The sequence below is a fragment of the Mirounga angustirostris genome, unplaced genomic scaffold (genome assembly GCF_029215605.1).
Source record: "Mirounga angustirostris isolate CCGP_5_RB_7025 unplaced genomic scaffold, mMirAng1.0.hap1 SCAF_11, whole genome shotgun sequence".
Classification (NCBI taxonomy): domain Eukaryota; kingdom Metazoa; phylum Chordata; class Mammalia; order Carnivora; family Phocidae; genus Mirounga; species Mirounga angustirostris.
This window is the reverse complement of record NW_026991719.1, coordinates 9,445,119-9,470,912: the sequence shown is the minus strand read 5'-3', so window position 1 is coordinate 9,470,912 and position 25,794 is coordinate 9,445,119. Positions and strand designations below refer to the sequence as shown.

Genomic DNA, 25,794 nt, shown 5'->3' with positions numbered 1-25,794 from the left:
ATTCATCGGGCACAGCTTTCGGCAACAGGTGCCTTTTTTAAGTGGTTAGACATAGAGGGGTCATGTCTGAGGAGTCTGACTGTTTGCTGCAAAAGCCCTCTCTTTTTAAAGGGATCGAATCACTCCTGGGCCCCTGCAGACTTCTCTGCTTCTGCTTGTTATGAGTTCTGGGGTGTCGTCAGTTGGTGCTGGTCTCGGCGATATCTGGGAGCTGCGGTATGCTTATCCGCCCTGTACCACCGCTTGACACGGGCCCCCCTGCTCGACGTGAGTGCCTCCATCTTGCTCTCTACAACGGGGCTACCAGGAACTACAGGGGCTCTTCCCAATCCTCCCTCTAATCAGCTTGCAGAAACTACTGTCCAGATTGGGAATAAATCTGTGTCTGTACGGGGCGCCTGGGTGGCTCAGTCGTTAAGCGTCTGCCTTTGGCTCGGGTCATGATCCCAGGATCCTGGGATCGAGCCCCACATCGGGCTCCTTGCTCAGTGGGGAGTCTGCTTCTCACTCTCCCTCTGCCTGCTGCTCTGCCTACCTGTGCTCTCTCTCTCTCTGTGTCAAATAAATAAATAAAATCTTTAAAAAAAAAAAAAATCTGTGTCTGTCCCTACGGACACCACGGCTATAAAGCAGGCCCCCGCTTCAGAGTATTAAAACAGTTCATACAGAGATTACAAGGCTCACGGCTTCGTTATCCCTGTAACACCCCAATTTTACCTGTGAGAGAACCCAGCAGCTGAGAATGGAGGTGTGTCCAGCACCCCCGAGCAATAAATACCACTGGTATCCCTTGGCACCCTGTCGTTCCCAACCCGCATGCCTTACTGACATCCATTCCCACCGAAAGCAAATTCTTTACTGTAACTGACCCATGCGGTGCATTTTTTTGGTATCCCAGCTGATAAGGACAGCCAGTATCTTTATCACTTGGGAAGAATGGCAATATACCTGGACGGTAATGCCTCAGGGTTACAGAGTCCTTCTTAACTTTTTACAAACCTTAAAAGCTGATTGAGAGGATACAGAGTTTTCTGCAAGCTCTACTTTGTCACAATACACAGCCACTCTGCTTCTGTCCCCCTTCTCAAGCCGCTTCACAGGAAGATGGCATCTACCTGTTAAAACTTGTGGCCTTAAAGGGACATCGAAGTCTGCAAAGAAAAACTGCACTTTGTTCAAACTCGGGTTTGGTATTCAGGGTACGTGATCTCAGAAACACAGACCAGATTTGGATCTGGGTGGACTCCGAGGCATCCTGAATTTCCCAGAACCTAAAACTCAGAGTCCGTTACGAGGCTTTCTTGGACTGGCTGGCTCTTGTCGAAACTGGGATTCCAAACTTCTCTCACACGGCTTGGCTCAGCCGCTGCGCCCTTTACTAAAAACTGACAAACTGAACCCTAGTATTTGCAAAGAGGGGCATGACAGAGCCTTTGGAACTTGAAAGCAAAGTCTAACAAAAGCCCCTGCCCCCTTGACATCCTAATTACCAACCTGCCTTTTTCCTCTTTGTATGCGAGAGGTAAGGGAATGCCCTCGAGTGCTCAGCCACACCACCCCAGAGGGTGTGGCGGCCAGCAGCCAGACCCCGTGGCTCCGGGATATCCCCCTGGCTTCAGAGCCATGCCTGCCACTGCCCTCGCGGTTAAGGCCACTGAAGAAATAGCCACGCCGGTCCCTTTGAACCATCCCGTGTTCCACGCAACCAGTCGCCTCACCCCACTGACATCTTGCTGCTAACTGTTCCTCCTATTGTAACTCTTTCTCACCACGTAGCCCTACCCCTGCCGCCCTCCTCCCCCCCTTCCACTGAAGAAACCCCTCATGACTGCCTAAGGCTGAAGATCTCCTTTTGACCGCCGTGACAATTCCCAGGAAACTCCTCTAACCGATGCAGACTTTTCACGGTTTACTGATGGTTCTTAGTGAATAAAAATGGTCAACACCGTGCTGGGCATGCTCTTCCACCTCCCTCTGAAGTCACGGAGGTTTGTCACCTTTACCTTCAGCTACTTCAGCACAACGAGGCTGGGTTCTACACTCTGACTCAAGCCTGTATTTTCGCCAAGGGCAAAACCACATACATTTATACTGATAGTCAGTGTGCCTCTGGGGTAGCTCAAGATTTGGGAATGTTATGGCAGCAACATCCAACGGGGCTAAGATTAAAAACGGTTCCTATGTCCAAAATTTATTGGGTGCCGTACTTTTGCCGACAGCTCTGGCTACGAAGGTTCCTAGATATTCCAGACCCAGCTCCCCGCAGGCCAACGGACATCACCTTGCTGATATTTCCAGGAGACTGACAGCCAGACCCCTGTCGTGTCCCAAAGGGATGTTCTCTCAAAGGACAAATGAGAAAAACTGACCAGAGATGCCCAACAATTGGCCCCAGAAAAGGAGAAACAACACTGGACATCTAGTAACTTGTTGCTTCGATAAAGCAAGCAAGCTCTGGTTTCGACCAAATAACCATCCGGTCCTACCAGAAATTCCACAATTCCCACTACTTCCAACCGCACGCGCATTAAACCGTGGGTCTATTGACAAAACGAGAGCATTCGTGAACCGATGCTGACGGGAAAGTATTAAAAAGGCTGCGAAAATGTCTACTTTGCATGTTCCACTTGTCCAAAATACAGTCCTGGAAAACATCTTAAATTGCCCAATGGACCATTTGAGGATTTCATGCAGCTCCCCCCCATCTCACGGATACAAGCATGTTTTCGTCATGGTTCGTCTCTTTTCTCACTGGACTGAAGCTTCCCTTGTAGAGAGGCCAGTGCCTCTTCGGTGGCTAAAATTCTAGCAGAAAAAAAAAAGGAGCCCTGCCCGGGGAACCCCTCCTGAACTACACAGTAACCAGGGCACCCATTTTACTGGCCAGGTGCTTCTGTAAGTCTGGGTGCTGTGGCTGGCTTTACATAAACGTTTTCCATACCGTCCTCAATCCTCAGGGCTGCTCGAATGCACTAAGGACACTGTTAAGACTCCAGTGGCAAAATGTTATAGACTCTCCAAATACCTTGGGTCGAAGGCATTGCCATAAATCCTGCCAGACGGCAGATCCTCTCCCCCTTTGGAACTCATGCACTCCCGCCCTTGGCGATAGTCCTAGGATGACCGTGCATTTGGCCCCTGCGTCTTTGGCCCCACAGCTGATGAGAGGAGAGATCTTCAATATCGTGAAGGTCTAGTTACGTCTTCACTGTGCACTCCCAGCAGACAACGACCTTACGTCATCACCCTTCACAACCTGGAGAATTCGTCTCTTGGAAAGGACACCTCCAAAACAATTCTTCAGCCTCGTCGGAAAGGCCCTTATCAGGGACTGCTCACCAACCCTGCTCTGCAGGGAACAGACTCCTGGACCCACGTGACCCATCTAAAGCAAGCACCAGCCCCTGACTGGACCTGCACGCCATCTGATGACGTGAAAGCCAAGATTGCCCAGAACTGAAACAGACAACACCTGCAGAGACCGCTTCCCCAAGCTGTCCGGACCAGGCCTGTAGACCCTATCCTCACCCATGCTGCTTCTACCTCTTTTGTGTCAAGAAAATGCCCTTGATCTGCATTTCCCAATCTCTTGCAAAAAAGGGGAAAGCTTTTGAAACAGGAACAGCCTCATTAGGATCCTGTGAGCCTTTCCCAAGGGTGACAAGGCTCAGAATTCACAAGTCTTTCTTTTATCTAAACTATGAACTGACCCTGGATTCTTATCCAAATTCATAGTTTCTGAAATCACAACTTTAGACACTATTATTGATAACGCACACGGTTCTAAACAGCTCTTTCGAGGTAACCACACTGTTCTGAGATGCCCTTGAAGTTTCGCTGTTCTTGCAAAAAGGGTCCATTAACTATTGCTGCATGTTTGTATGCCTACTGGAGCTTCCCAAATGGGCTCGGATATCCCATGCACTGCGCTCTCGCACTATTTCCCTTTTACGTCATAGCCATTTCAGGAGGCAAACGGGACTTGGGATGGCCTTCATAGGGAGAAACGTTTCTTCCCCAAATCCAAGTAAGAGCCAGTAAATATTTTCAGACCTAGGGTTCTGGTTTAGAACCAACATACAGTTGGTTCTGTCCTGTTAGTTTGGACTGGGTATCGTCTCTCCATCTTCGGCAGAAAGGACATGCCCAGTAAGGTGGTGCTGGCTCCGTGCTCACAATCTGGAGAAGAGACAGACTTCAGATAGGAAATGCCTGAGACTTCGTCTCTTCTAACGCTCCCTGGACTCAGTGTGGCTTAAGTGCTTTCCAACTGCTGCACACTTTCCCTCCGACCGGAGACCCAACAGCCAGGAAAGGTCCTTGCTGGCACTCAAGAGACAAAACCCACTAAATATAGAGAACCTGATTGCCGATCGGTGACGCTTCCAAGGAAAGACCTTGATCAAAAGGGGGAAATAAGAACATTAGTAATGGAACCCTCACTAAAATGGAGTCAGAAGGTTTTGGGAGGGGGAGCTCTCATGCCCTCCCACTCCTAGTCAATCGCAGACCCAACAGGAAGGGGGGGGCTTGACCTTGCATGTGGATACTATACTACTTCGCTACTCCAGCAGGAGGAAGAAACAGTCTCCTCGTTCCTGGCAACAGCTCCGCTGATGGAAAGCCACCATACTGCAAACTCCCAGTTTCCTCCCATAGCCTTTTATCTCATAACAGCCCTCCCAACTTCCCCCGTTGCTCCTTCAGAAGTGTCCCTCTCCTTTGTCCTCCAGACTTGCCGATGGTTTTTTTAAATTCTCGAATAAACCTACCTTTTGCTGGTAAAATAACTGGCAGTTTTACTTTTAAGGTTAGCAATACATATGTAACACACACACACACACACACACATTTTTTCCAACACACAAGGAATGAGAAGAAACACCCTAAAATGTTAATGGTAGATGTTTCCAGAAAGTGAAATTATGGGAAAATATTCTATTCTTTTACATTTTTCAACTTTCTCAACTAACTACATACCATAATTCATGTTTTCATTGTTTAACTCCCTGTTCTGTTCCACACTGCCTTTGGGATAAAAAGACCCCGACCTCGGGGCACCTGGGGGACTCAGTTGGTTAAGCATCTGCCTTCGGCTCAGGTCATGATCCTGGGGGTCCTGGGATGGAGCCCTGCATTAGGATGCCTGCTCAGCGGGGAGTCTGCTTCTCCCTCTATCCTTCACCCCACTCGTGCTCGCTCACCTGCTGTCTCTCTCTCAAATAAATAACTAAATCTTAAAAAAACAAACAAAACCAAACAAACAAAAAAGACCCTGACCAGCCTGGCTCCAAGGGTCCTCCCTGCAATCTGCACTGGGCCCACTCTCTCCCTCTTCTAGAGAACAATTTAAGCCTTGCCATCTACAGCCACATGTCCGCCTCGCTACCATGCCTCTGCTGGGCCACTGCTTTTGACCCTCCAGGTCTGGTTCAAATCTCCAAACGCTGTGATGCTCTGACAACTCCAGAGAGAAATGGTCTGTCCATTCTAAAGGGACACTGCATTGGCTGAGCACTGGGCCACTACCAATGGGGACCACCTTTTGCCGTCCGCTGAAAGACTGACATTGGAAGATGTGATATGTACGGATATCATAGCTCACAACTGGACTAGGCATCCCTCAAGGGCAAAGAGTTGGTTTTGGAGATCTTCACATCCTCTGCAGCTCACAGCTCTGTACCCTACATACCGTAGCTCTTCGGTAAATACTTAACAAGAGAATCTCAATCACGTCGAGTTTTCAAGACTTAGTTATTTGCCTCAGTGACTTGGGAGAATTATTTAGCCTAACATGATTTCAGGGATGATGAAAAGAACAAATTGATCACTGGGACTTCTTTGAAATACAATCTGATTCTCAACGCTTGTCAAAGTGGGGCTCTTCCTATAATTTTGTAACTGGCAAAAACATTCCTCCGTGGCATCCAGCATTTCCTGCTTCTGAGATCCAAACCAGAGGTAATGTCTAAAACTCGTACTTCCTGATTTCCTTCTCCAGACCTTGTTTACAAATTTGCATTCTGTACTAGGAATTTGGCTCAAGACCCAACTGAATCTTGCAGGAAAGATGATTTGCAAGTTAACTGACTTTACAGCCACTAAGAGAATAATTAGGGCATTTCCACAAAGGTAACATCAAGGTACAGTAACCAAAAGTAAGACGTTCAACTCCCCTGATGAAACACGGAGAAAGATCAAACATTTGGCGAGCCAGGCCAATCATGATAAAGCCTCTTGGGATATTCCAGACCTTATTCAATGTACCAGATGCCACCCTGCTAAAAGTGTAAATTTGATGGGCTTCACAAATTTATAATATTGGAGAAACCAATGTCAGGACAAATGTTCTCAATGTTTCCGGTTAAAAAATAAAAAGAAACAATTTGATAACTGAAAAGAGAACATAACCTTGAAAATGATTGTGAAAAAAGCTACAGGTCCTCTACCCCCTCGGAAGTAATGCTTTCCAGCTTTGCCCACGTCAGACTGTGTGAACCAGGCAAGGGGTCTCTGCCGTCGCAGGGGACAAAGCCAGCCTGTGCTCTGTTTTTGTACAACCTGTGAGCTAAGAATGGTTTTTACATTTTTCACAGGCTGAAAAGCAAACAAAGAACGTTTTGTGACATTTGAAAAGCATAGGAAATTGCTATTCCAGGGGCGCCTGGGTGGCTCAGTCGTTAAGCGGCTGCCTTCGGCTCAGGTCATGATCCCGGGGGTCCTGGGATCGAGCCCCGCATCGGGCTCCCTGCTCCGCGGGGAGTCTGCTTCTCCCTCTGCCTATGCCACCATCCCCTACCGCTTGTGCTCCTTCTAATAATAAAATCTTAAAAAAGAAAAAGAAAAAAAAAGAAATTCCTATTCCCGCGCCCAGAAATAAAATTTTGTTGGAACACAAACAGACATCCCTTCACTTACATATCATATATGGCTGCCTTTGTGCCAAAATGGTGGAGCTGACCTAGTCCAAAAGATCTGGGGGCCCACCAAGTCTAAAAATTTGACACCTGGCTCTTTTTGGAAAAAGTCTGCCTACCCATGTATTTATTGCATGCGAAGCACGTTAGAAATAGTAGCAAATGCTATCATTAAATTTATAGATGAGAAAACTAAACACACACAGAGTTTAAGCTACTGTTGCAAAGCACAAGCTGAGTGAATCATGATGCTGAAATTCAAACCGGAGTCCCCTTGTTCCGAAAGTTGTAACCCCAGAGCTCAGACGACGCTACACCATGTGTTTTACGATTCATACTACATCATCTTCCTTTTTCTCCGGGTCAGACCACATGTGCTGCTGTGTCATGATTTATGAAACCATTCCTTCACCTTCAGAACCAGTCCCCGGTTTCTTGTACATACCAACGAAGCCAAAAATAAAATTTTACAGATGTGCGGGGCTTGCTTAAGAAGCAGCAGTAAGATTAAAAATAATGGGGGGCGCCTGAGTGGCTCGGTCGGTTAAGTGACTGCCTTTGGCTCAGGTCATGATCCCAGAGTCCCGGGATCGAGTCCCGCATCGGGCTCCCTGCTCGGCAGGGAGTCTGCTTCTCCCTCTGACCCTCCTCCCTCTCGTGCTCTCTGTCTCTTATTAAAAGAAAAAAAAATAAAATAAAATAATGGGGCGCCTGGGTGGCTTCGTCGGTTAAGCGTCTGCCTTCGGCTCAGGTCATGATCCCAGGGTCTTGGGATGGAGCCCCACATCGGGCTCCCTGCTCGGCGGGAAGCCTGCTTCTCCCTCTCCCCCTCCCCCTGCTTGTGTTCCCTCTCTCGCTGTCTCTCTCTCTCTGTCAAATACATAAATAAGGAAGCAGGTTTTGAATACAGTTAAAAGGCTCTAGGTTTTTCTGGGCTTCTTTGCAGCTAACTCTGAATAGGTCGATTACGGTGAATTTCATTGTGTCTCAGACATCATAGGCAGCATGGTCCTGTGGGAAAGAAAAGGACAAGAGAACCCGGGATGTGGCGGGGGGGGGGGGGGGATGCTGCCCATGGTTCCTCCTGTGGCTGAGGAGGCTTTTCTGTCTGAGCCCAGAGAGCAAGTGTGGCCCATGACTTCCTGTCACATTCAAACACTACATGGCCCTTGGCCTACCTAAGCAGGGCACAAAGGGGGAAGAAAGGTTTTCCCATCATTCTGGGTCTCACCTCAGCCCAGTTACTGATAAACGTAGTTTGCTCACAGGCTCAGGCCACTTCCCTTAAGCACTTACTTAATGCCTTGTTACACTCCCTTCAAGAGGGAGATTTCACAGAGGTAAGAAGCCAAGTGAAGACACAACCAGAGGCTGGAGGGATGTGGCCTCCAGAAGCTGCGGAGGCGGGAAGGATCCTCCCCTAGAACCTCCAGACCCGCCTGGCTCTGCCACACCTCGATTTTTGACCTCAGGCCTCCAGACCGGTGAGAGCCATTTCTGTCGTTCTAAGCCCCCCCCCCTCCCCCCCCCCCGTTTTAGTCATTTATAAAAGCAGCTACAGAAACGGAACACAGCCCTCCAGCATTCCTTCTCCGCTCATCAGTTTTCTCTGACAATAAGCCACACAATCTCTGCCCTCAGGCCTCCCTCTGCTGCTATCTGTGCGGCCTCTCAACCCCGTGTCCACCTCCCTGCTTCTGTGCTGTTGACAATGAACGTCTTATCTCATCCATCAGCAGTTAAGTCTGGAACTGTCTGATGGGGGTTAAACACTAAAAACAGCTACCAGCTTGTTTCCAAGAAACACACTTGGAGCAAAGTGATTCAGAAAGAGCGAAAGGAAAGAGAGAGACAGGTGCTCAAAATGGCCCGAACGGAATACCCGCCCAAGTGTGCGACAATAGGAAGCAGGACAGAGAGCTGGTGGGAAGCCACCACCCCACAGAGCAGGTACACCCGTGGGAGAGGACCTCTGTACAGCGGCAGGGGGCACTGCTGGCGGGAGGCAGGTCCGCACGCAGGGCCAGGGCCAACCAAGCAGGGCTAGTTTCCCTGCACCACAAAGACTTCATTAGGAATAAACACGAGCAACGAGCAACGGAGTTTGAAAATACCACCCTGGAAACAAAGGTAACTGCAGACTGGATACTTGCAAACAAAAGCCGTAGGAGTTGCCACTGGTTATCAGTTAAGGAGAAGTTAGGGCTCCCCTCCCTAGGCCGCTGGGCCTGGGACAGGGACCATGTAACGGTAAAAGGATATTCAGTTACTCAAGAAGATACAATCCACCGCCTATCTGAGCACCAAATGCAAAAGTTACTACAAGTGAAAGGAGAACCTGATGGCAAATGACAGAATACAGAATTCGCTGAGCCTCTTGCTACACGGAAGAGAAAAGAGCACAATCATCATTGGCTTCTTTAGGACACAGACAAAAATGAAGATGTTCCACAATCCTGTGACACACACAAACGGGACAACAGACTGGGCTGATGGGACAAAAATAAATGGAAATTTTGGAGCTAAAAACGCACAGAGAACTTTCCAATAAGTTAGAATAAAAAATGCTCCATAAATAACAAGGTGGAGGTCATATGCTTCACAGCAGTCTATGTGACCTAAGGTTTGGGCTGCCCTTAGCTGTATCTAAATCACCAAGTGATACATACACACAGTCGCAGAGTCACACCCCCTCACAAGCACGCACACCCGATCACCCAATCAGTGCTCTAACGCAAGGGCTGGCCAGCTGGCCTACGGACCAAATCCAGGCAGCCACTTGTTTCTGTACTGCTTGTGAGCTATTAATGGTTTTTACATGACTAAATAGCTGCAGGAAGAAATCAATCAAAAGAAGAACATTTCACGGCACGTGACAATGATATGAAACTCACATTTCACTGTCCATACATAAAAGTCTCATCTGCATACAGCCACACCCATCATTTACATATCGTCCGAGTCTTTGAGATACACCAGAGTTCAGCTGCTGCCACAGAGAACCTACACCCCTTTACAGAAGTTTGCCGACCCCTTCTAATCTATGCAGGGTAAACCATAACTCAATTGCAGAATGGATTTCTGGAGATCAAATTTCTAGTGAGAAATTAACTGACAGCTGGGTTCAGCATGGGGTCTGGAACCACACCTGAAGAGGCATTAAAATTTAGGGGGGGCCTTGGTACAGGAATTCAAATGTATAAAGGGACTTTTTTTGATATAGGAGGGAATCTTGTGTGCTGTTTGGAAATGTGTGTTGTCTCAGAAAATGAATTAGGAAGATAAACAGAGGTGTTATCAGGGGAACTTCTGTCATGATTAGTCATGTCACAGAACAGACATGTGTCTTGTCAACTGAAGGATTCATGGAGAACCTGATGAACATCTATCTATCCATAAGACCTAAAGCAGGTAACAGCTTAAGAGCTGATGCCTATCGTGGTTTCAGTGATATCCCCCCAAAACTCATCCACCCAAGAACTTTGGAATGTGACCTCATTTAAAAAGAAGGTGTTTACAGATAGAACTAGGGTAAAGATCAAAATGAGATCACTCTGGATTAGGATGGGTCCTAATCCAATGACTGTCCTTTTTAAAAAGAGGGAAGCACACACAGAGACAAAGGGAAGGCAGCCATGTGAAGAAAGAGGCAGGGATGGGAGTGATGCTACCGGAAGCCAAGGAATGCCAGGAGCCACCAGAAACCAGAAGAGGCAAAGAAGACTTCCCTCCAGAGTCTTCATAAGGAGCGCAACCCTTGTTTTCTGATGCCTGGCCCCCAAATTGTGACAGAACACGTTTCAGTTGTTTTCAGCCACCCTGTTTATGGTCATTTGTTACAGCAGCCCTGGCGAACGAATACAATCCCCTCCCAAGTTCCCCTCAAATTCCAACTTCTCTGAGCTTTCTTGAAGGAAAGGACTATTTTAATTTCTTCTAGAAAGGCACACAGCCTCACATGGTGCTAGTGTGGCTCAAAGAAAAAGTCAACAATATTAACTTTGCTCTTCTGGAAAGGTTAAAAAGAGGTAATGGTGTATTTTTTAAATGAAATTGTTTACCTTGAGAGACCTGCAGATTCATATGCAGTTGTAAGAAACAATTCGGAGATCCGGCTGTGCCCTTTACCCAGCTTCTCCTCGTGGTAACATTTGCAAAACTAGAGTACAGACTCACAACCAAAATACAGGCATTGATCCAGTCCAGTGATCGGATTCCACTTCCCCAGTTTGACGTACTCACTGGGGGGTGTGGGGGGGGGGGGCGGGGGCGGGTGTGGGTGCCTTTTGTTCTATCCATCACCATAAAGATACACAACAATTTCATCACCAGGGCTATATGCTATCCTAATACCTACAAACATATGCCTTGTCTGTTTCTATAAATATGAACATGATGGCGGGTTCAAAGACAAACCTTTGAAAAGCCAAGATGAGAAGGCTTCTTTCCTTGATCATTAAAACAGAAAGCAAACATTTTCCAGATATCCTGAGCTAATATGTGAGGGGGGGAAAAAACCGTAGATGCTACCCCAGAGCAGGTTCTGCCAACAGGACACAAGTCTCATACCTTGTCCTTTTTATCCTGTCGCGCGTACGGAAAACAAGGGATCACGGCAGTCACCCTGGATGACGACGCGATCTTGCAGGCATTGATCATGATGAGGAGCTCCATCAGGTTGTCGTTGATTTCCCCACAGCCACTCTGGATGATGTAGACATCTTCGCCCCTCACGCTTTCACCGATCTCAACGCTACGAAAAGAAAAAGGCCATCCGCTAACAGTAAGATATGTCTGCGTCTTGGAGGTCCCCTGGAGCCCCACCAGGGGAGGGGGGGGTGAGGATTCGCCATACAGCAGCGCTCGTGGCTATGATATACCACAAGCAAAACGGGCAAAGGGAAAAGGTGCGAGGAGCAACCTCCGTGGGCAACCAGGTGCAAGCTTCCAAGAGTCACCCTGCGGTGGAGTTGCACAGGTCGAGCTTCATTCCCCAGCCACGTGCTGTGACAATATGTCCTAAGTGCTGTCCACAAGGGAAGCTCATTGGTGCCCAGGTTCTTACTGGCGGGCTGGTCACACGGGCTCCATCTGCCTGGCACGGACCAAAATCCCAGACCTCCAGGGGTTCCACCTTAACCACACTGTGCAGTTAGGTAGAGCGAGCCTTTCAAACACAAGGTTCCCAAAGGCCAGCTGAGGACCACCTCGCAAGCTGAACTTTTTCATATAGGAGGGGATCTTATATGCTCGTCAGAAATGTCTCAGTCCTGCTATATTAACTTCTTTCTGCTAAATAGTATACTGAGTTTTATTTTGATTGAAGTTACATATACACACTGCTTAAAAAATTCTAGCCATTCTGTAAACCTTGTAACAAACATTTCAGAGGCAACCAATTTCAACTCTTGCTATGGTTCTCAGGCATTTATCTTCAAGTCTCCAATTGGTACGTTTCTATTGCTTCACCTTGAGTTTTCATTTTAGGCATCAAGTGTTGACTTCTTGCTGTGAAGATGAGGACGTTAACTATCCCCACACCACGCCCCCCATCGCCCGCATCCCCTGCAGCCTTCTGGTCTCCCACCATCCCAACATAGATCAATCTTCTAACCAAACAGGACGGCCACTTTTAACCCTGTAAGTGCTATTCAGAGCTGAGCCATAAAGCAAACTTAAGTCCAAGATTAGATTTCCCTCTTACACATAACTTTTGGTGATTTGTTGTCCCTGGAGTATACTATCCTACCTTTTCACCTGCTAAGTTTTCTAAGTAGTGAATACAAATTCACACCAAATGTGATCGCCAGCTCACTGGCCTGCCCGTGTCGTCTCCCGCCGCTGGTTAACGCGGGTTCTCCTTCTGCCTCTGCACAGATGCCCCCCGGGGAATCCCACCACCCCTCCCCCGCACTCAATTTCCCACTTTCTGTATCCTCTTTCTTGCTGTACTTCTTTGTTTTGCTGGTTGGCATCCTCCAGTAGCTTCTGGAGAAAGAGTAAAGAAAGAGGAGCTTCAAAAGTCTTTGAAAATTGCACGTTGGAAAATTTCTGTTTTGGGCAGAGAATGCTGACTGTTCAACATGCATCCCTGGCATGTGCCTTCCGGGGGAAGAAAAGTGAAATAATGCTGTGTGCTGGGGCAGGTCCTTCCCAGAGTAGGGCCAAGAACCAAGGGGACCTTCAGCTCTGCTACAACGTTGTTCCAATTGATCCATTAGGAACAACTGGGGCGTAATATGAATTCTGCATTTGCTTCCATACCACCTTTTATCCTGAGATAAGAATGCAGAAAACTGCACTGCACCCAGCTGAATGGAGCCACTTAGAACTACTCTGCACATGCGCACACACACTCTCCCCACCAGCACCACAGCCACACCCATCCACATCTGGTATCACCGTTTTCCACACAACTTCAGATCACCCTCCCTCCATCGCCTCACAAGAACCCAAAAGCTACAGCCCTTCCAAGACCCACTTCCCACAAGGAAGCTGTAGGTCTTTTTCAGTGGAAAGTGCCATACTTACTACAGTGTTTACTATCTTTTTTAAAGGTTTATTTATTTGAAAGAGAGAGAGAGAGAGAGAGAGAGAACGAGCAGGGGGGAGGGGCAGAGGGAGAGGGAGAAGCAGACTCTCTGCTGAGCACGGAGCCCGATGTGAGGCTCGTCCCAGGACCCTGGGATCATGACCTAAGCCAAAGGCAGGTGCTTAGCGGACTGAGGCACCCAGGCGCCCCACTATCTTTTAAACCTGTAATAATATGTGTAGTGTTTTACCATTTCTATTATATTCCCATCTTTTTAAAATAAGTTACTGAAGAAGTTTGAGTGCTGTGCCCCCAACCCCAGTTTTCCCATAAACCCTGTGCTTTTTATTGTATGATTTTGCATAGCATGAGGATTGTTAGGAAAGCATATATCACATTACAGTAAGACGGACTATAAATGGGCTCACCCTAAAAAGAAGTATAACGAATCTTATTTTAAAATTACAAGATAGGTACATAAATAATTACCCTTATCTCTTCTACTATCAGAAGCCAATTATACCCAATGATACTGTTTTATCAACAGAGCGAATTATTTCTAAAACAACTTTAAAATGAGTCAACATTTTGGATACCATGCAGTAGTATGCCGAATTACCAGAAGCTTCTATCCAACTTCAACTAGAATAATTAGAACACAAAAATGAAGTTTTTCAAGGCGAACTGATCTGAAAATGAGTTTTGGTAACAGTGGGTCATATTTTTCTATGTTCTCTGCTATGAATGGAAGGAGCACGATGCCACCCTCAGGATGAGACTGACAGAATTCTATATGCTCCCTCCTATTTTGAGTTCTAAGGAGCTAAACGTAATTCCCTTGTGAACAACTGTGGAATAAAGTCAATTTGGAAATCGCAGTATTATACAGCAATCTGCAACCAACAAGCTGAGAATGGTCCCCACAAAGAGGTCTATGTCCTAAGCCCCAGAACCTCTGAGTATGTTAGTTACATGACAAAGGGGAAAACAAGTGGGCAGACAGAATTAAGGTTATTGATCAGCTGACCTTAAAATGGGGAGACTTCCCTGGATTATTCAAGTTGGCCCCATGCAATCACAAGGGTCCTTAAAACAGGCGAGGAAGACAGGAAAGGGCCGAGAAAGAGATATGAGGTCTGAAGCAGGGTCGGGGAGGTTCTATATTGTTGGCTTTGAAGCTGGAAGAAGAGTCCAAGGACTGCAGGCAGCTTCTCCAAGCCGAGAAAAGCCAGGGAATGGCTTCTCCCCTAGGGCCTCCAGAAAGGAATGCACCAACCCGCGACAGACTTCTGACCGACCCAGCTGAGATGCAGCAGTACCACGGGGGACATGGGCCTGCCAAGCCGGCACTGTTCACTATCTGGCCTGTTACAGAAAAAATTTGCCAGCCTCTGAGGTTATGACTGTTTATCCCCCAAGACCTGCTTCTCTGGCCTATTTTTCTTCAGGAACTTCAGTCCCCTTATGATTAGCAGTCCAGCAGAGGATGGAAAAGTCCTATCACCATGGCAACTTTTCTCCCCAAAGCTATTCCTGCTTCTACTCATAAAAATGATCACGACTGATCTTTCTTGTAGGGTCTTTTAAAAATTGTGGCCAGAAGGCAGCATCCTTTTGCTGTTCAGATGGAGAATCTTCACAGATCCCAAAATAAGGCAGATGAGTTTATGTGACTCAACAATGAATGGGTGTGGTAATTGAAAGATGGCTGCAGACACCTTAAAACTTTTCCCATCAAAAACTGGAGTCTAGGGGCTCCTGGGTGGCTCAGCTGATTAAGCGTCTGCCTTCAGCTCAGGTCACGATACCAGGGTCCTGGGATCGAGTCCCGCATCAGGCTCCCTGCTCAGTGTGGAACCTGCCTCTCCCTCCGCTCCTGCCCCCTTCTCACACTCTCTCTCTTCAAGTAAATACATAAAATCTCAAAAAAAAAAAAAAAAAAAAGTAGTAGTGGAGTCTAGGGGCACCCAGGTGACTCAGCTGGTTAAGCAGGTTAAGCATCCGACTCTTGGTGTCGGCTCAGATCATGATCTCAGGATCGTGAGATTGAGCCCCACATCGGGCTCCACACCCAGTAAGGAGTCTGCTTGAGATTTTCTCTCTCTCCTTCTGCCTCTGCCCTTCCCTTGCTTGCTGGGAAGCAAGCTCTCTAAAATAAATTAATAAAAAAAGGGGGTGCCTGGGTGGCTCAGTTGAGCTCAGGTCGTGATCCCGGGACTCTGGGATCAAACCCCGTGTCGGGCTCCCTGCTCAGCAGGAAGCCTGCTTCTCCCTCTGCCTCTGCCCCTGCTTGTGTTCCCTCTCTGTCTCTCTGTCAAATAAATAAATAAAATCTTAAAAAAAAAAAAAAGTGGAGTCTATGCTCCCCTTCCCTTGGATTTGGGAGGATTCTGCTTGACAACGGAAGTGACAATGCACCAACTTCAGGGCCCAGACCTCACCAGACTGGCAACTTCCACTTCCTGTCTTCCATGCTATAAGGAAGCTCAAGCAGCCCCGTGGAGAGCTACTGAGGTTCCTGACCATGCTGCCAGGCAAAAGCCAGCACCGACTTACCAGCCATGTGAGCAAGCCATCTTCGAAGCAGACCCTGCAGCCCCAGTTAACTGTCCCAGATGCCATCACACAGGGCACTGCCCAAACTGTAGGTTTATGAGTCAAATAATTGCTGTTTTAAGCTGTTAAATTCTGGGGTGATTTGTTACACAACAGAAAACCAAAACTTTGGGTCTTTCAGTACAGCTAACCACTCTGGGCAGTTTAACTGACCAGAATAAAATGTTACAACAGACTTTCAGACACCTTCATTGTGGGATTTCAGTGGTCTATAGTGAAGCTGGTGCAGACATCTCTGTGCATATCTAAAATGATTCACAGGGGCGCCTGAGTGGCTCAGCTCATGATCTCAGGGTCCTGGGATGGAGTCCTGTGTCAGGCTCCACACTCAGAGGTGAGTCTGCTTGTCCCTCTCCCCCTCCCCCTGCTCGTGCTCACTCATGCTCCCTCAGTCTCTCAAATGAATAAATAAAATCCTTAAAAACAAACAAACAAATCAGTAAAATGATTCAGAGATGGAAGGGAAAATCAGGAGGCCCTGTGTCTCGATTAAGTGGTGTTTTAAAAGTGGGGATTGAGGGACACCTGGGTGGCTCAGTCGGTTAAGCATCTACTTTCGGCTCAGGTCATGATTTTGGGGTCCTGGGATCGAGCCCTGCATCGGGCTCCCTGCTCAGTGGGGAGTCTGCTTCTCCTCTCCCACTTCCCCTGCTTGTGCTTGTGTTCTCTCAAATCTTTAAAAAAAAAAAAAAAAGGGGAATGAGGGGGGAGGGGCGCCTGGCTGGCTCAGTTGGAGAAGCATGCTACTCTTGATCTTGGAGTTCTTAGTTTGAACCCCATGTTGGGTATAGAGATTACTTAAAAATCAAAACCTTAAAAAAAAAAAAAAGGGGGAATGGAAGGTGATGACCAGGAGACATCAAAGCAGATTTCTGGTTCTGGCTCAGGGGAGAGGTTCAGGAATGGGTCTCTTACATGAACTAAATAAATTTTCTCTTCCTTTTACCCCGTTTCTCATCTCTAGGACCACACAGTAAAAATCAGATCATAAGTACAATACCTAGTACAGAGAGGACTGTTTGTAAAAAAATCAACCTCTGGACCTAGACAGTTCATGGGAAAGAAAAGTCAGGAAGCTAACCTGTTATATTCTAAATAATAAAAACATAATGTTGGGGTGCCTGGCTGGCTCAGTCAGGGAGCATGTGAGTCTTGATCGTTGAGTTCAAGCCCTTCCTTGGGTGTAGAGATTACTTAAAAAACAAAACAGGGGTGCCCAGGTGGCTCAGTCAGTTAAGCGTCCGACCCTTAATTTCGGCTCAGGTCATGATCTCAGGGTCCTGGGATTGAGCCCTGCATTGGGCTCTGGGCTCAGCTCAGCTCAGAGTCGGCTTGAGATTCTTTCTCCCTCTGCCCCTCCCCCTGCTCACGTGAGCTCTCGATCACACTCTCGCTCCCTCTAACTAAATCTTTGAAGAGTGAATTGTTAAAAAAAAATTAAAAAAAACAAAAACAAAATAAAAAACCCCAATGTAACTATACAAGCAATTCCCAGACTTCATTTGAGCAGAAATCCAACAATGACTTCGCAAAGGACTTCTGAGCTAGATTAACTATGCTCCAGCAGTAAAGGATGGCGCTGCACCGGGAGAACATGGAAGGGCAACATATTTGCTTTCAAAATCCACTTCACCCAGAAATTTCTCCTCTACTTACACGACGCCACCTCCTGAACAAAAACTATTATCCCACTCTTAACAGCTACTCAAACTTGAATAGGACTGGCAAGATATTACAACATTCAAACCTAGCTACACTATCCTTTTCCAGAGCCTTCCACCATGCTTCCAGACTTCTGTATTAAACTCTGCAAAGCGGAAATGTCTGGCTCAAGGACTCCTGGCAGGTATAGCACCTGTTACTCCTTCACAAACGTTTCTTCACTGACATTAGCAACAGGGCTACTGATTTCCCACCTGGAAGAAGGGCTTCACAGATCCTATAAAGCTGACTCAACAAAACACCATCGTCCCCATATGTATGAATCTAACTCCTCAGTATCTAAGACATTTTTGACTAATCCAAAAGTCATCGAGGTTTTCTTCTACAAAGGTTTAGTTCTAGGCTTTACATTTAAGTCTACGATCCGTTTCAAGTGAAGTTTTGAAACGGTGGGAAGTCTAGATGGTTTTTGTTGCCCTTTTGGCAGCTCACACCGATTGTTCTAGCACCACTTGTTGAAAGTGTTGGTTGCTTTGGACTTGTGCCAGATAGAGAAATGTTCAGTAACTGCGTACAGTGCTGGACCCTTAAGGGAGAGAGCTAAAAAGGAGACCCACTTGAAACTGGTCAAAGAGCTCTGCGGACTCAGGCAAGTGGAAAACGGAGCCCTGGCTCGATTCGGGGGGAGGGGGGCGCCGGCTTGACCTCACGGAACGGAGACGACCACGGCTCCCGGACCTGAGACACGTGTGGCAGTTACGCCGGAGCAGGGCCTTGAGGCAGAAAAATGAGAGGAAGCCCACGGGAACCAGCACGTGCGCTCTGGTGCTCTGACGCTCTTTAAACCCTCCGCACAAACACCCCCTCTGCTCAACCCAGAGATCCGCGCCCAGGCTGCTGGGGAGTCACCTGCCAGCTTTGAAAACGCAGATTTCCACCCCCCCCACCCCGCCCTGCCCGCGGGATCCGAAGCTCCGGGGCTGGGAGGGGAAGCAGCTTTTTAAACGACCCCAGGTGAATGCAGTGCGCTGCCGGGGCTGGGGACGTGGGCGGCGCCGTCCCTCGCACGCCCGGGGTTTGGGACCAGCCTGGAGGGGACGGGGAAACCGGACGAGCACAGCCAGGGGCGTCCCTCGCCGCGTGCCCGGCACCGAGGCGGTTCCCGCCGGCCTGCGCCCACCTCTCCTCGACGCTGTGACCGCCCCGAGGTCGCCCTTCCGGGCCAGGGGCCGCCCTCCTCCGCGTCTCCCGGGCGCCGCAGCGGTGGCGCGGAGGCCGCGTCGTGGCCGTCCCGCCCCGGAAGGGGGAGCGGGCGGCCGCGGAGTGGTCCCGGGCGGGCGACGGTCCCCGCCCGGCCCCACAGCCGCGCGCCCAGCGCCCTCCCCGGCCCGGCCCGGCCGCCGGCGCGGCCCCCACCTGGTCTCCTGGTTGCTGAACTTCTTAGTGACCACCTTGCCCAGCTCCAGGCCCAGCCGGTCGGCCACGCGCTGGGACAGGTCCTGGTGCGAGCTGCCGCTGAAGAGCACGATGTTGGGCATGGCGGAGGCGGCGGTGGCACCGGAGGCTGCGACGCGAGCGGGAAAGCGCGGCTGTCGACCAAAGGAGGAGCGGAGTGGAAGGGAGCTGGAGGGGGCGGAGTCGGGGCGGGGCTCGAGGGGCGGGGCTGGGTGCTGGAGGGGGCGGAGGAGCGGGAAAGCGCCGCGGCGGGGCCGGGAGGAGGAGGAGCTGGAGGGGGCGGAGCTGGGGAGAGGAGGGGCTGAAGAGGGAGCGCTCTGGGCCCCGTTTTTGACCTTTCTGCCCTGCCTGGAGAGGGAGGGCCAATGGACCAGCCTCACTGGGCACCGAGGGAGGTGCAGGAAGAGGCGACGGACGTGTCTAGCAACCAGGAGCTGCCCCCCCACCCCGGAATACCCCCAAACCCACCACAGACGACTGGTGTGCAACTACAAGGGTCTCTCAAACTGTGGCCCACGGGCCAGATCCACAGCACTGCCTTGTCGTACCAGAGACCTAAGCATTGTTTTTACACATGAACATTTGCAATCTATGTGATCATAGCTGTACTACGTTCGCAACCCAATTAAGAAAAATAGTATCCCCTTCAAAAAACAAAATAACCCTCTCCTCTCATTAGTAGGTGTGTACTGCAAAAAGTTGTACTAAATTATTATGTTTTGTCAATAAAAATATTGTGAAAATTTGTTTTCTTTCGTTATGTAAGTACCCACATAATAACCTCTCCATTTTGCTTTGTGGCTCACAAAGCCTAAAATATTTACTATCTAGTCTTTAGCTCAAATTCGCTGGTGCCTGAACTACAGAATGGCCCCGTGTCCTTGCAAAAGCCGCAGTGCCGGTGGCCATCTGAGCCCTGACCACAGATCGAGGGGCAAGGTTGCTCTCCATGGTGATGGTGAATTGGATCAAACCAAGGCCCCTCCAGATTCCTCATTTTTAGGTAGTCATCAGGCCAGTTTCGCAAACTTCTTCCCTGTTGAGTTCTCAAAGGCCTGACCCCGGGAACCTCACCCCCAGCGCCCCCACTCCCACCAGGTGGTCCCGTGCCCCACCCCCCCACCCCACGGCTCTCCATAGCCCTGGAGCCTCTCCATAGCCCTGGACCCGACTGCCTTCCCCTCTCTCCCTGCAGACCAGAGCAAAAAAGATTTTCTCAAGCAAATGCAGTCCTGGAGCCAACCCCTGGGCACAAATCAAATGTAGGGGAAAGGAATGTATTATGTGGCAATGGAGGACCCGCGTGTTAGTGATGCGGGCCAATTTAATGCTTCTCAATGGCAACAGATTAAACAGGTCAGATAAATGGCTGGGTTTTACCTAATATTGCCAAGAATTGGCCCTCCATCCACACAGAAGGCTACTTGCAGGCGGGTTGTAGCCCAATGTAAACTGACTTCCTATTATTGGGATTTGGGGGATTCCTGGGATTATTCATGTAATTGGGATTTTTCATCTGGGCCCATGTACTTTTCAAATTTGATTACCTAGCACATCAAGTGTTTCTTGAAACTCCTGAATTGGTCCGCTTACCAAAAAGCTGTCCAAAAGCACCAATTCTGGCAGCATTTCTGCCCCTTTTTCATTCTTCCTGGAGATGTGTCTGTGCTCTATTATTAAAAAAGAAAAAAAAAAACCCAACCCTACTTGCAATGATTTATTATCTATGTGTTTTACGGTTAATTACCATAGCAATGAGATTTATACTGATACTCAAACATATGTCTAAAATTTTTATTGAACGAGTCTGCTAATGTAATTATTTTTAAACTCTCCTAATAAAATTTTCTAATAACAATATTACTGTAATTTTTATGTCCTTAAAATTTTTCTCATAGACAAGCTACATACATGTTCTTTTCGGGGGGAAAGTGGCTTCTCATCAGCATGGCAGGGCCATGGTCTTTGCTAACAAAACTGATAGACTCTATCATACAGTAGAAGTTAAAGCCCTTGGTCTCTGAGAATGTTAATGGTTGGGGATTTGGAAGCTAGGGTTGAGTCCTCACAAACCATGACTTCAATACTACCAGGGAGAAGCAAGATCTAGGTGGGGGCAACTAAGAAAATGGTTGTTGGCTCAACACTTTGATGAATTACTAGGCTTGAATGCTGAGGGTAAACAAGGAGAAGTGTACCACTGGGATCATCTAAAATCATCATGAGTAGCAGACTGCCCAGAAAGCTGTCACTGGTAAATGTTCAGGCTTTAAAGAACAGTTGTAGGTGATTTCATTTAAGTGCAAACACTTTCTCTCTGAAGCCCTTTATCTTTGACCCAAAGGACCCAGGTTGTTCTGACAAGATCTTGGTCTAGAGCAGGTTTCTCAACCCTGGCATTACTGACATTTGGGCCGGGTAATTCCTTGCAATGGTGCTGTCCTGTTCATCGGAGGACGTTTAGCAACATCCCTGGCCTCTACCCACTAGACGCCAATAGCACTTCCCACCGGTTGTGACAACCGAGTCTCTGCAGACATCGCCAAATGTCCCCTAAGGAGTAAAATCACGCCAGCTTGAGAACCACTTGTCTGAACGAACCCCTGTCCCTTTCCTCCACATAGACCTTTCCTCAGGGCTCTTTGGGCTTCCTCACAGAATGGCTGCAGGGTTCCAAGAAGGAGTGTTCCAAGAAGATAAGTCTCAATGAGCAATTACTTATCAAGCCTCTGGTATTATCAGATGTGCCAATGTCCCATTGGTCAAAGCAAGTTATGTGGCAAACCCAGCATCGGTATGGTATGGGACCACATATGGGCGTCAATACTAGGTCCGCTAGTCCACCAATGGTCTACCACAGTGTACTTCTTGGACAGAATGTGGAGTTGAGAGGGCCTCCAGGAAAATGGAACACACGTACAAAGACTCAAGACTCAGGATGAATTGAACATATGCCATACGTATATGTGATCTCAGAATTTGGACGTATTGCAAATACTCATTATTTGAAGATAAAATGTTAGGGGAGAAAATAAGATATTTCCTTTGTTGGCTTCTACCTTCACTGACTCATCAATAGGGCTAATATGAGAAAACACTGATTTGAGTTCGTGAGCAGTTTCTCATCATGTATTCCGCACATCATTTAGCCAAGATCTTTGTCTATAGTTAGAGCCCTCAATATTTGCAGAATGAATTTATTCCCAACTATCCCAGGGCTGAGAAATGGAAGAAATGGCTCAAAGTTACATGGCTAATAAAAGGCAGCAAAGGAATCAGAATGCAGGCCTTTGAACTCAGTCCTTTTCTCTCCAGAACGGTGCTGTCCAAAAGAAGTAAAACGCAAGCCACATACGTAATTTACACTTTTTGTAGCCATATTTAAAAAGAGTAAAAAGAAACCAGTGGTGTTATTTTAATGACACACTTTATTTAACCTAATATGTCCCAAATGTTATCACTCCTACATGTAATCAATATAAAAAAAATTAATGAGATGTATTGCATTCTTTTTTTTGCTCATATGAAGTCTTTGAAATCCAGTGTATACTTTACAACTGCAGCACATCTCAGTTTGGACTCACTTTATTTCCAGGGCTCAACAACCACCTGTGGCTAGCGGTTGCTATAAGAACAAGGAGCTCTAGAACATTGGTTCTTTTTATTTATTTATTTTTAAAGATTTTATTTATTTATTTGACAGAGAGAGAGTTAGCGAGAGCAGGAACACAAGCAGGGGGAGTGGGAAAGGGAGAAGCAGGCTTCCCGCGGAGCAGGGAGCCCGATGTGGGGCTCGATCCCAGGATCCTGGGATCATGACCTGAGCCAAAGGCAGACGCTTAACCGACTGAGCCACCCAGGTGCCCCTAGAACATTGGTTCTTAAGAGCAGTGCCAAGACACCCTGATGCAGCCGTTCAATTGGGTGTTTTTCTTAGGAGTGTGGCAAATAATTGCCAACCAATTATAAACTGCTAGAGTTTATAAATAATTTACTTTAAAATGCAAGTTAAAATAAATACAAGTTTATTAGTGACATTTTCACTCATCAATTTTTTTTCTGATTTTTATTTCTATATCATTTCCTTTTATTTTCTATCATTTAAAGAAAAAAAATTTTTATAGAGAAGAGGAGAATTAACATCCATAAACCTATCACCTAGATTTAGCAGCTATCAAAATTTTGCCAGATTTGGTGTGCCTGGGTAGCTCAGTCAGTTAAGTTCCCGACTCTTGATTTCAGCTCAGGTCATGATCTCAGGGTGGCGAGATCGAGCCTCTTGTGGAGCCCTGTATCAACCCCCACACCGACCCCCACATGGACCCCACCCCCCACCGTATCCAGCCCCACTTAGTGGGCTCAGTGGGGAGTCTGCTTCCCCTCCCCCCCCACTGCCCCTCTCCCACTTGCATTCTCTCTCTCTTAAATAAATAAAATGAATCTAAAAAAAAATTGCCATATTTGCCTCATCTGTTTCGTCTGACTAAATTACAGTCATTTTATATTCACCTCTAAATTCTTTAGTCTGTGTCTATAAAAAGATAAAGATATCACACCATATATAAAAAGTAACTCAAAATGGACCAAAGCCCTAAATGTAAGAGCTATAGCTGTGAAATTCTCAGAAGAAAAGGTAACCCTTCATGACCTCGGGTTAGGCAACGATCTCTTTAACATGACACCAAAAGCACAAGCAACAGCAACAACATAAATAGATAAACTAGAAATCAAACTTGTAAACTTTTGTGTTTCAAAGGATACCATCAAGAAAGTAAGGACAACCCAAAGCATGGGGGAAAATGTTTGCAACTGATCTGATGAGGGAACTATATCTAGAATGTATAAAAAATGGCCATAACCCAATGAAAGACAAATAATTTATAAAATGGGCAAAGGAATCTGCACATGGATGTTTATAGCATCTTTATACATAATTGCCAAAAACTGAAAGCAACCAAGATGTCCTTCAGTAGGTAAATGGATAAACTGAGATACATAGGAACCTCAAATGTATATTACTAAGTAAAAGAAGCCAATCTGAAAAGGCTACACAGTGTATGATTCCAAGGATGCGATGTTCTGGAAAAGGCAAGACTACGGAAACAGTAAAAAAAAAAAAAAAAAAAAAAAGATCAGTGGTTGCCAGGGGTTGGGGAGAGGGAGGGATGAAGAGACGGAGCACAGAGGATTTTCAGCACAGTGAAATTACCCTGTATGACGCTACAGTGGTGGATACATGTTGTTATACATTTGTCCGAACCCTTAGAATGTACACCACGAGCAGCGAACCCTAACGTAAACTATGGATCTGGGTTGATAGTAATGTGTCACTGTTGGTTCATCATTTGTAACAAATGTGGTACAGGGTGGTGATGGTCAGGGAAGCTGTGCTGTGTGTGGAGGCAGGAGGTATATGGATGGGAACTCTCTGTACTTTCCACTCGATTTTGCTATGAACCCAAAACTGCTTTTTTTTTTTTAAGATTTTATTTATTTATTTGACAGAGGGAGTGACAGTGAGAGAGGAAACACAAGCAGGGGGAGTGGGAGAGGGAGAAGCAGGCTTCCCGCAGAGCAGGGAGCCCGATGCGGGGCTCGATCCCAGGACCCCGGACCATGACCCGAGCCGAAGGCAAATGCTTAATGACTGAGCCACCCAGGCACCCCCCAAAACTGCTCTTTAAAAAAAAAAACCAAAACGCCAACAAAGTACATTTAGAAATAAAAAAAAGAAAAGAAGCAAAGGATCTGAATAGATATTTCTCCACAGAAGATATACAAAGGGCTAACAAACACATGAAAAGATGATTGATCAGCATCATTAGCCATCGGGGGAAAAGCATACGAAAACCACAGTGAGATACCACTTCATATCCACTAGGATGGCCATAATCAAAAAGACAGGTAAGATAAATGTTGGTGAGAATGTGGAGAAATTAGAACCCTCATTCGCTGCTGGCGAGAATTGAAAATGGTGCCACTGCTTTGGAAAATTGTCTGGCAGTTCCTCAAACAGTTAAACACAGAATTACCATATGACCCTGCAATTTCACTCTTAGGTGTATAGCCGAAAACTGAAACCGGGTGCTCAAATAGTTGACATGAATGTTCATAGCGGTACTATTCACAATGTCAAAAGATAAAAACAACCCAGATGTCCATGAACTGATGAGTAGCCAAACAAAATGTGATGCCTCCACACAATGGAATATCATTCAGCCATAAAAAGGAATGAAATTCTGATACATGCTATGACGTGGGTGAACCTTAAAAATAGTATGCTAAGTGAAAGAAGCCAGTTACCACAGAGGACCACATATTGCTTGATTCCATGTTCAGAATAGGCAAGTCTATAGACAGAAAGTAAATGAGGTGTCGCCAGGGGCTGGGGGCTGGGGGCACTAGCGGGTGACGGTTAAGGGGTGTGGGGTTTCTTTTGGGGGTAATGAAAATATTCTAAAGTTCTAAAATGGATTGTGGAGATGGATGCACAACTATGTGAATATACTAAGAGCCATTGAATTTTGCACTTCAAATGGGCAAATTGAATGGTACATAAATTACATCACAGTAAGAGCGGTTCAAAAAAAAAAGATAAGGACATTTTTCTTG

General features: G+C 47.1%; 1 protein-coding gene across 1 annotated transcript in view; it reads right to left on the bottom strand.

Moving 5' to 3' along the window:
- PRPS2 (phosphoribosyl pyrophosphate synthetase 2) overlaps positions 1-19,348 on the bottom strand; it is a 38,557-nt gene extending 19,209 nt beyond the window's left edge. The window contains exons 1-2 of the mRNA XM_045874620.2: positions 19,144-19,348; positions 11,487-11,670 (exon numbers count right to left, since the gene is read on the bottom strand). Coding sequence (XP_045730576.1) covers positions 11,487-11,670; positions 19,144-19,265 — 306 coding nt within the window. The 5' untranslated portion in view covers positions 19,266-19,348. The remainder of the gene's footprint in view (positions 1-11,486; positions 11,671-19,143) is intronic.
- Positions 19,349-25,794: the final 6,446 nt, after the last annotated feature.